Genomic DNA, 11167 nt, shown 5'->3' on the forward strand with positions numbered 1-11167 from the left:
GCAGCAAGAAGCTTTGTATAAAAGTTTCATGTCATGCAGAACTTGTACTTTTGCCATCCTTGTACTTTAGATTTGCTTTTAGTTTTTACCTCTCAATTGTTGTCATGCTTGGTATGTATGTTTTTTCTCCCCAGTGTTTCTAAGTTGTCTGTCTGGCAGCTTTTATATTTGTACTCCATTCTTTTGAATATGTAAATTGGACAAAATACCCGAGATGTTTTTAATGAGAACTTGATCAAATGGAGCATTTACCTGAATCGTTGCCTATAAATGAAATGATCATTGTCCTTTATCGATAACGATCGTGTATATCTAATTCTAAATATCTGAATACTAAAATTATGTAGTTCTAACTTCATGTGGCACAGATCCCTTTGTAAGTTTTCAACAGAATTGTAGATCATGGAGTTTGAACTCATTTTCTATTGAGTAAGTGAACATGGATTTTAAAATGCAAACTTTGTTTATTTTGCAGGCTGGAGTCAAAGGGACGTTAGGAAGATTAGTAGGAATATTTGAGGTAGGTTCTTATTTTAAAGTGAAGTATTGATGTTTGCATATTAACAGGCAGACTGTTGCTAAAAAACATTTTGTTTGTGTTCTATTCTATTTGTAATTTTGATGTCAATGACAGTAGTTCATGGGGCATTTGATCAGTAAGCTTTAAAAAGTGAACAAATATCATAAGACAAGTTGTGTCGGATTGGCCAAGTGCCAGATAATTTGTTTACTGCAGCATTAAGATCAGCCACATCATAATTGAATAATGTGATGATAAGCAATGGAATTGATGGGAAAGTGACTGATCATATCCAGTTTTAACTTGGCTTGATACGTGTGCAGTTTGAAAATGCCACAAGTTCTCTTAATGTTTAAAAGACTGCAAATCACGGTGGAATCCTATGGAAGGAGACTCTGTGGATTTAAATGTTGAGGATATTATTTTTAACAGGGGTAAGCACATAGCAACTTAATACCAGACCGTTGTGCCTTTGATTTTAACCTTGAATATCCTGCCGCGAAAGGATTGAAGGAAAAGTGAGTGGTAGTAGAGTTTCAGGTTGTTTACTGACACTTAACCACTCAAGAGAGATCCAGGAATTTCATTAGCTCTTTCGAGTGCTTGTTAAAAAGGACTGAGCCTAACAAGCAAAAATAAATGTTTCAGGTATTACATAAGTGTTCCATCTGCTCACATGTCTGTAGATCAGGTTGTACTAATCTTCACACATTGAATTAGAATCATAGAAAAAAACATTTTACACTCTTCTCTCCTTACCTTAATCTTTTGGTATCTTTTCATCTATGGCCTTGTCTACTCATCTGCCAAATCAGTCATCCCTCACGTGTATCCATCTATCGTTTGCGAGGCCTTATCTCACCTCCAGCTTTCTCCCCCATAATACAATTAGTATGAAGAAGAGTCCCAATCTGAGACATAGCCAATCCGTGATTTCCAGAGATGCTGCCGGACCTGTTGAATTTCTCCAGCATTTTGTGTTTATTTTTGTAAACCAGCATCTGCAGTTCCTTGCATCTAGAAAAAAAAACACATCACATCTTAAAATTTACCCCATAAATTTCACTGGCTTTTTTGAAAAGCAGTTCAGTTTGACCCATCACTCCATCCTTTGCCCTGCAAATATTTATTCAATTCTGTTTTGAAGGCATTTGTTCAAGCAGAGTCCACCGCTATATCAAAACCATTCATGCTTTTAAACATGTGTCAATTCTATACGCATTCTTGTATGATCTAAGGAAAATAAAGGCAGCTTCCCAGAGTCTACAAGTAACACAAATCGGTCAATGCTGAGACTGTTTAAGTAACTGTATCCTCTAAGATCTTCCTGTTGCTCATGAAAGACCAGAGCCTAGTATTGATCACAATGCCCTTTCCTGATTACTTTCTTTGTTAAGTCGTGTCTGTATAAATGCCAGAATTACAAACACAATGTTTTTAACTGATCTATGCTTGTTGAGATCTATATTGTGCTATCACCCAATGCTGAGAATACATATAGAAAGCAGACATGCTGCCAAAATGATGAGTTGTCCTTGGGAGCAGCTGCCACATCTGCTCCTAATCCAGCATTGTGTTTTTTGCAGATCAAATGACTCCCAGTGGCTGGACATTTTGAATTTAATTTTGACAGTATAAAGGTGATTTATTCACATGCACGTGTGATACAGATGCATAAATTAAATTACTAAATGATCCTTGAGCATTTAATTCAGAATCAAATTCAGAAATGTATTTTGATAATATGAAGAGAATATGAACCAGTCATTCTCGGCTTTACATCCCACCCTCATAAATTATAGGAGCAGAATTACGCCGTTCAGCCCATCAAGTCTGCTCGTTCAATCATGGCTGATCTATCTTTTTCTCTCAACCCCTTTCCCCTGCCTTCTCCCCTTAACCCCTGACGGCCTCACTGATCAAGAATCTGTCAATCTCTGCTTTAAAAATATCCATTGACTTGGCCTCCACAGCCATCTGGCAATGAATTCCACTGATTCACCACCCTCTGACTAAAGAAACTCATGGTGGCACAGTCGGCAGCACTGCCATCCCACAGTTCCAGAGACTTGGGTTTGATCTTGACTTCAGGTGCTACCTGTGTGGTATTTACATGTTACCCCTGTGACTTTGAATTTTCTCTGGGTGTTGTGGTTTCCTCCCATATGCTTATTTATGGGTTAATTGGCTGCTGTAAATTAAGCCAAGGTGGTTGTCAGGGGTGGCAGTGGAGTTGTGTAGGAAGGAACTGCAGATGCTGGATTACACCGAAGATGGACACAAAATGCTGGCATAACTCTGGATAGAAGGAATGGGTGACGTTTCAGGTCGAGACCTTTCTTCAGACTGAGCGTCGGGGAGAGGGAGTTACAGAGTTAAGAAAGTGCAAGAGATCAAAAGAGATGCAAGGAAGGAAAATGTAGAATAAACCATTGTTAGCTTGGAGAAGGTGACAACAAAGCGGATATAGATACATTGTGATCAGAGGGACAGTCAGACTGGTGGGATAAACTGGGAAGGGGGAGGGACGGTGAGGGAGAGAAAGCAATTAGAGTAGTCAATATTGATAAATGGAGTTTATAGGGATATGAAAGAATGCAAGATTAATATAGATGAATGATTGGTGATTGCAACAAATGCCACGGTGCAATGCTGTATGTCTCTTGGTACAATACAGTATTTAGAAAGGAAAGAAGTGTAAATACTGGAATCTGCAGCAAATAAAAACAGAGCGATAGAAGAACTCAGTGGATCATGCAACGTCTGTGGAGGTAAAAAGGTGTAAGTTGACATTTTGGGTTCAGACCCTGCATAAGAATGTAGAGGGAAGAGGAAATAATGCCAGTGTGTAGCAGTGCGAGAGAGGGATGGAAGCAGGTTTGAGTCCAGGGACCCCGATAGTCCTTTCAGGTTAGGCAGAGATTCACTTGCACCACCACCAAAATCATCTATTGTATCCGTTGTTCAAGATGTGGACTCTTATGGGCCTGTCCCACTTAGGCGATTTTTAGGCGACTGTCATAGTCGTAGCAGGTCGCCGAAAAACTGGCAACGTTAGGCGACTTTTTTTTTTGGAGACTGCCGGCGACTACAACAATGGAATTCACCGAAGTCAGCACCTTTGTCACTTGGCGACAACCTACGACATCCTGGCGACAACCTATGTTAACCTGCCGACAAACTACGACAGCACCTACGTGAAGCTATGTTCATTGGTGTCAAACCCACGTCGCCACTGTCGCCAAAAAAATTTCAACATGTTGAAAATCCAATGGCGACCAGAAATTCGCTACGACTCTTTGGGCGACTGAGGAGACCATAAAAGCAACACCCCAGCGACCATGTGGCGACCGCCTAGTTGCCTGTAGTCGCCTAAAAAATCACCTAAATGGGACAGGCCCATTATACATCGGCGAGACCAAATGCAGACGGTGATCGTTTCACAGAACACCTTCGCTCAGCTCGCCTGAACCAACCTGTTCTCCCGGTTGTTGGACACTATAATTCTCCTTCTCATTCCTACACAGACCTTTCTGTCCTAGGTCTCCTCCATTGTCAGTGAGCCCAAATGCAAATTGGAGTAATATCATCTCGTATTTCACTTGGGCAGCTTACAGCCCAGTGGTATGATATCGATTTATCTCACTTCAGGTAGCCCCAGCATTCCCTATCTCTATCCCTCCCTCACCCAAGTCGCACTAGCTTCTCAGTTTCACCCTACAAATAGCTAACAATGGCCTGTTTGCTTTATCATTTTTTTGCATATCTTTCACTCATTGTTCTTTATCTATCCACAACTCCGTCTACATATCTCATTTCCTTTATCCCTAACCAGGCTGAAGAAGGGTCTTGACCAAATCATCACCCATTCCTTCCCTCCAGAAATGCTGCTATCCCGCTGAGTTACTCCTGCTTTTTGTGTCTACAAATTACATTTGGGGATGATCAACTGGCCAAAGATAGGATATCTCTGAGTTCTAGGGCTTGCATGGAATATGATAATAGGTTAGGTTTATTGATGTTACAAGTATCAAGGTACAGAGAAAAGCTTTGTTTGCATGTTGATATGTTATTGGAACAGAATTTGGCCATTCAGTTCATCAATTCTACTCTGCCATTCATTCATGGCTTATCTATCTTCCCCTCTCAGCCCCATTCTCCTGCCTTTTCCCCATAACCTCTGACGCCTGTACTAATCAAGAATCTGTCAATCTCCGCCTTAAAAAAATATCCATGACTTTGCCTCCACAGCCGAATGTGGCAATTAATTCCACAGATTATTTGCATGTTATCCATTCAGGTCGATCTCGAGTACAATAGGTAGGACAATGGGGAAGATACAGAGTGCAAAATATAGTTCTCAGCATTGTTCCATCGACAAAGTCCAATGGGTGCAATGGGGTAGATGTGAATCAGACAGTATCCTAGCTTATGGGATAGGGCTGGGGACTATTTCAAAATGAGGTTAAGAATGGTAAAATGGTGGCTGTTGAAAATGCAGCCAAAGTGGGGTCAACTCACAGAAGAACAATTGTCAAATGGGGCTTCAGGTGTGTTCGATTAAAGGGATTAAAGGTTTGGATGACCTAACGTTACGGGCAAGCAGAATGAGGAAGACTGACTAAGAGGTCAATGGATGACTAGCTGAAGCAGAGATGGAGTTAAGCAAGATTATGGAAGTGGAAATAGAAAGCTACAGTGATAGCACTTCAGATGTGACCTCCGTGGTCTCCACGTGTTCTACCACAGCCTGCTTGACTTGTATATGAGCTTATTAATTGCATTTGTTTCTTTGCCAACCGGTTACTATTTGACAATTATTTTTGTCTAATATTTTAGCTATAATGTACAAATTTTAATTGCATCTATTATATTGGACTATGATATTGTGGAAACACCTTTACAATACAATATAATACAATACCGTTTATTTGTCATTTGAACCTCACATGAAGTTCAAACGAAATTTGGTTTCGTAGAAAGGAATGTAAAGAAATTGCAGGCAACTCGACAGCCACCATCCTGATGTAATGATGATTCTTTTCCTGTTTTTTTCCCTCACATTTGTGCAACTGTGGTGCTTGATCATTTACCTCTGTATTTTTTCTTTAAAATACGAAGTGCTATTTTCACCAAACAAACCAAAATCCTAGATTGTGCATTAGCAAATTACATTGCAGCTACGATCGCTTCAGCAGCACTGTCTAAAACCCCCAATGCAATTGGAAAATTGAACTTTTTGATCAGAGAAATTTAAAATTTATTTCACTTTATAAACATTTTTTTTTTAATTGCAAGCTGGAACTCCTTCCTCAAAGTGAAAAACCTGTGCTATCACAGCTGATATTCCATAATATTTTGCAGCCAATATCCATTACTTTTGAATAATTTTATCTTTCAGAATCAAGACAGAAAGCATAGAACATATGTGTATGTTCTGGTAATAACAGAAGTGTTAGAAGATTGGGAGGATTCGGTAAATATTGGTAAGATGAAGCTCTCAACTCTCCACTATATTTTAAGTGGCGATTTCAAATGTTTTGTTAATTTTATGATTCATGTACATTATCATTGAGAGGTCAGTCATGCATGATCTGCCGTTAGGTATAATTGACCCATGTTTTCCACATGAGTTCAACATAATTCAAACCAGAAGTGAAAAGATTGTGAATGAATAGTTTCGGTTTGGTTCTGCATTAATACGAATTGACACAATGCAGCTGGAATAGCCTTGTGTAACGTTATATGGTTGAACTGGACTTCTCAGCACACGATTGGCAAGCTACTTCCAGCATCAGGAGAAAACTCCTCTTGACAGATCTTCTAAGAAAACTTTATTTACTCTGCTGATATCAATCTGTGAGTGTCTGTGTTCTCCTTCCTCAGCCATCTCCTCCTCTGCCAATGCCAATTTGAGTTTGTTTTTGTATAGTTTACAAGCTGAGCCCCAAATTGAAAAATATAGCAAAGTTATAGGAAGACTTTTAAACTGCTGTGGCAATCTTTTTAAGTATTCGCTTAACTTTTCATATTGCATTTTTCCTGTAGATAAAATCTGTACATGTGTCTAAGGTCAGATATGAATACAACAGCTGAACAATTGGACATTCGTCCATTTATGCCTAAATAGGTAATGGTGTCAAGTTTATTGTCATACAGGTCCACCACCGATTTTTCCAGAACTGCTGGTGCGATGCTTTCTTTAATCCGGACAAAATTCCAAGAGTGCACTCAATCTCGATCGACCCCCCCCCCCCCTGCCCTTCCCTCTCTCCCAGAAATAAACCAGAAAATATGGTGTCTAGGCCGGGTGAGGTGGCTGATCTTGACTTCATCGGTACTTCCGCGCCAATTGGCGGGTTGAATTGGCCAGAGCCGGCCTAGCCCTTGAACGAGAGAGGTACAGGTACAATGGAAAATCTTACAGAAGCACCACAAATACATAAACTCAGACATTACAAAAGTTATATTGTACAGAAATTATAAATTCTGCAAGAAAATGAAAAGGAAAAAAGTTTGGTGCAAAGAAAGACCCACGTGCAAAACACAATTCGAGACCAAGTCCACGGCCATGCAAGTTGCAAATCAGTTCGAGATTATGATAGTTGCGGGAAAGTTGCTGATCCTGAAGATGGTAGTGTGGGACTGCTGTACCTCCTGTCTGATGGTAGCAATGAGATGTGAGCACGGCCTGAATGGTGGGGATCCTTAATTATAAATGCATAAACTGTAACTTCTAAAAACTTTATCCCTCTACTGTCTTTGCAGTAAAAATTCTAAACTGTGCATACTTAATATTTCTCCTTTCGTTTAGGGAGAAAAAGGGAATGGTTTAAAATAGATGATGCCATTAAAGTTCTTCAGTGTCATAAACCTGTACAGGCCTCATACTTTGAAACCTTCAAACAAGGCTATTTGGCAAATAATGGAACTCCTGTTGTTGCAACGTTATCTGAAGATAAGGCCTCAACATATGCTGTTGCCAATCAAAGTTCAGTATCCAGTATTAGATGACTGAGAAGAGCTTCACAGTAATTGACTCATCTCCATCAAGCCCCAAAGGCATGGACTTGAAAGGTGTTCAGTGAAAGAATGTTTGATCTGGTTTGATTGCTACTATACATTGTATATGTATAAATAAATTTTGCATGAAGACCTGTGCAATGTTGATAACAATACTTTATATTGTGATGTATAATATAGTGCTGAAGATCAAAGCCATAACTAGTAAGGTTTTTTTGTTAGATATTGTATATTTTTGATAGAATTGTGAAATTAAGGTACCAGTGTTGCATCCAATTGTCTCCCTGGTATTTTCCTTTGGAATTCTTAATTGTAAGGTGGCTTGGATTTCAACCTAGGGATATTTGGATGCCAATTCTAGTTCTCTGCAACTTTTTGTATACAGCTTTTGTAAATTTTTGGCTGGCTTATCACATGCACCACTGCTGTTTACGGAAAAAAAAGGCAAAGAAACAGTTGATCACTGACTTGTAATACTTTGTGGAATAACCTACAAGACACGCATAATACCTTTGTTAACTTGTACACAAGTTGTTGAATAAGGCCTTTAAAACATTTTTACTTATGTACAACTACTTCAAGCCATGCATATTGGGTCTTGTCATCTGTGGAGCATTGAATTATATTCAATTTTGCAGAATACATTTGTATCTTTGACTCTTTCTCCTGATCTGTGCTGTTCTCATTGTTCTACACTGGAGTTAAAGGATGCTCTTTGCAGGTAATTCAAGATATAAACAAACTTGAGAATTTGGTGTTTTGAATTTTTTGATTGTTTTTGTTATTCTTGCAATTTAAAAATGACACTGTATACTGCTTAAGCACTTAAACCGATTGACTTTGTCTTCAAGTTCCTACTTTTGACAAATGCAGAACAAATTGCCCTACATTTCTCTTTTTAAAATATAAGCAAGGTAATTTTTTTTTCTCTGAGAAATGTAGTCCTGTTTCTTTTGAAATAAGTGCTCTATATTGATCACTTTAAAATTTGATTTCTTTTAGGTTTTATATTTAAGTCATGAATATAGAAACCCAGAATTTCTTAAAGATTATCATAGAATGTTATCCTGGTGTACAGTGTGGTGACTTAAACTGTTTGTATCTTGTAGGCACATACGAGAAAGGTACATTGCTGGAGAAAATATCCACTTGTCAATTTTGGATGGGCTGCTTTCTTTTAAGAAAGACTCGTGGGTCAAAGTTAGGCTTGTCCTATCATCTGCCCCAGATTCAGAGCGGTGTAAATATGCATTCATTACTTTTTTGCATCCTTTCCCAATCGCATTCTTTTAACATGTTGAAAGAAGATTTGAAAGTTTAAAACCTTTTTACACAGGGTGACAAAGTAACCCAATCCTCAGTCAATGGTGAGGATTTAAACAAAGTGGAGTAGCATGCATGAATGAGTTTTCAGAGAAGCATTGCCCTATTCTCTAGTGTTCTTTAAAAGTGACAGGTGTCATCAACTGCTTTATTCTGCTTAAGTACAACCTGAAAATGTGAGAAATTAAGTTTCAGTCAAAGTAAAATTGAATAGTGAATTATACTTCTGACGAGCAAATATGAAAATCTTGTTAATATGTAAAAAAAAGTGAAGAAACCAATGGAATCAGTTGATTATGACCACTTAATGTTTTCAGCTTTTACCTGCAATTAATGCACTGTACATAAATGTGTCATTTTTGGTGCTTTCCTGTAAAGCCTTAGATGGAAGGGATAAGTGCTGGCTTTTACAATAGCCTGTATTTGTAAGAACATAGGGCATGTTATCCTGTCCTTCATATTTTAATGCAACCTTTATACTTCACCCGGAGAGAGTGTCACTGGAAATGTCTTGTTGTTTTACCTGATTTGAGTGTGATGATACACATGTGAGGCAAGAGATTGAAGATTGTAATAAACCTGTGCCAACGAATAAAACTCACCAGTATTTCAGAAAGCCAATTGTTGACTGGATTTTTTTTCTTAAATTTTAATGTGCGTTATTGCTTTATATTATTATTGCTTTATATTAATCATTATTTTATATTGAGGATATGATGTCCTACACAAAGCTGCTTGTGTAAGTAAAGCTCGAGCTTATTTTAAAGAAGCATAATAATGTTAGTTATTAAATTCCACACTTGATAATATATCAGGCTCTAAATTATGAAATATTACATTATACCGCTCACGACAGATGACAATTTTGATCGAGTCCTTTCAGACTATTTTAAGTGGGGTTGGCGGAGGAATGAAGAAAACAGAGATGGGGCACGACAAACCTTGGCAAGTGGTAGGTGGATACATTCCATCACTTTGTAGTTTGCTCAAGATTCCAGCATCTGCAGTTCTTGGGCATTCAGTTCGGCAACTTGGTCAGCATGGATAAGTTGGGACGAATGGAATATTTCCATGCTGTTTAGCTCGATGACTCTATAATATTCCAGGTTATATGTTCCAAAACTGACTGAAAGAGAAAGGAGGTGGGGTAGTGTTAATCAAGAAAGGTATCAGAGCGGTGGTGTCACAATGATGCAGCTGATTGAGCAGTTGCCTCACTGCGCCAGAGAGCTATCTTGACCTCTGGCGCCTTCCATGTGGAGTTTGCATGTTTTCCTTCCGATCGTGAGTGATTTCTTTTGGGTGCTGTGGTGTCCTCCCACATTCTCACTACCCTTGAGTGTAGTGTAAGGGTCAAACAGACCATGTCAGCAAAAGTGTTGTCAGCTTACAGCATAATGAATTCTTCAAAAACAAGTAGATGTTTTCGAAGATGTTCAAATATCTCAAACAATTCTGATTATTGTTTATCGGCGGCCCATAAGAAAAACACACTCATGGTGAAATCCAACTTTATTCCATTAAGTACACAGGAACAACCAGCTGCTTGCGTCTGGCTTTACTGACTAGTGTGCCCGAGCGAGAGAGTCTTTGTGTAGTACCGTAATACCATATACAGGGTGGCATGCACATATGTGTGGTGAAGGTTATAAATGGCATGAATTAATAAGGGTTAATCTACATCCTTCCTCTTAAAGAAGTAAAGCATATATATAGTGGTTAATGGAGAAAATATAAAACACCAGTATAAGGTGCGGCATTTATTATTTTACTGCATATGAGAGCACATCAAACTAAACGGGTCATGTGCAGTTCAGGTATAGCTAGTAAATTTTCCAATTAGCAGGTTTGGCTTGCAGCCACGTCCTGCACATGTACGATAATAATCTCCAGCAGACACCTCATCCTTCGCTGGGGAAGCAAGTCCCTTAACAGGTGAACGCGGAGGAGAAGACACCGGTGAAGATTGGGGCACCGGGAAGGCAGGGATGGCACCGGCAGAGGAATCGCGGGAGCAGCATTCGTGGAGCGTGAGGTAAGACCGGCAGGCTGGTCCAGGTAAGGACATGGAGGTGCTGGTTAATTAACCGGAAGGAGGTGTTGGCGGGTTCGCCGATAAATTCTGTATTCAATACTGACCAAGTACGAGCGTGGTTCTGCGGTGGACCCCAGAATGACTCCGAGGCAGTCGTAACCTCGGAGTGATCGCAAACGGACAACCTGTCCCTTGTTGGGCGGTTGAAGCGAATTATCGTAGCATTTATCGTAGTATTTTCTTTGTATGTTGCGGCGGCGTTGGAG

The 11167-nt window shown here is 39.3% G+C and overlaps 1 protein-coding gene across 2 annotated transcripts in view; it reads left to right on the forward strand.

Annotated features, from left to right (window-relative positions):
• Positions 1 to 9482, forward strand: part of LOC116986800 (diphosphoinositol polyphosphate phosphohydrolase 1) — a 78843-nt gene extending 69361 nt beyond the window's left edge. For both annotated transcript variants that reach the window (XR_004415573.1, XM_033042505.1), the window contains 3 exons: positions 476 to 520; positions 5922 to 6006; positions 7335 to 9482. Coding sequence is in view for 1 of the 2 variants with exons in the window: in XM_033042505.1 (XP_032898396.1) it covers positions 476 to 520; positions 5922 to 6006; positions 7335 to 7534 (330 nt within the window). In the remaining variant the exon portion in view is untranslated. The remainder of the gene's footprint in view (positions 1 to 475; positions 521 to 5921; positions 6007 to 7334) is intronic.
• Positions 9483 to 11167: the final 1685 nt, after the last annotated feature.

The sequence above is a fragment of the Amblyraja radiata genome, chromosome 24 (genome assembly GCF_010909765.2).
Source record: "Amblyraja radiata isolate CabotCenter1 chromosome 24, sAmbRad1.1.pri, whole genome shotgun sequence".
In the NCBI taxonomy this organism is placed as follows: Eukaryota; Metazoa; Chordata; class Chondrichthyes; order Rajiformes; family Rajidae; genus Amblyraja; species Amblyraja radiata.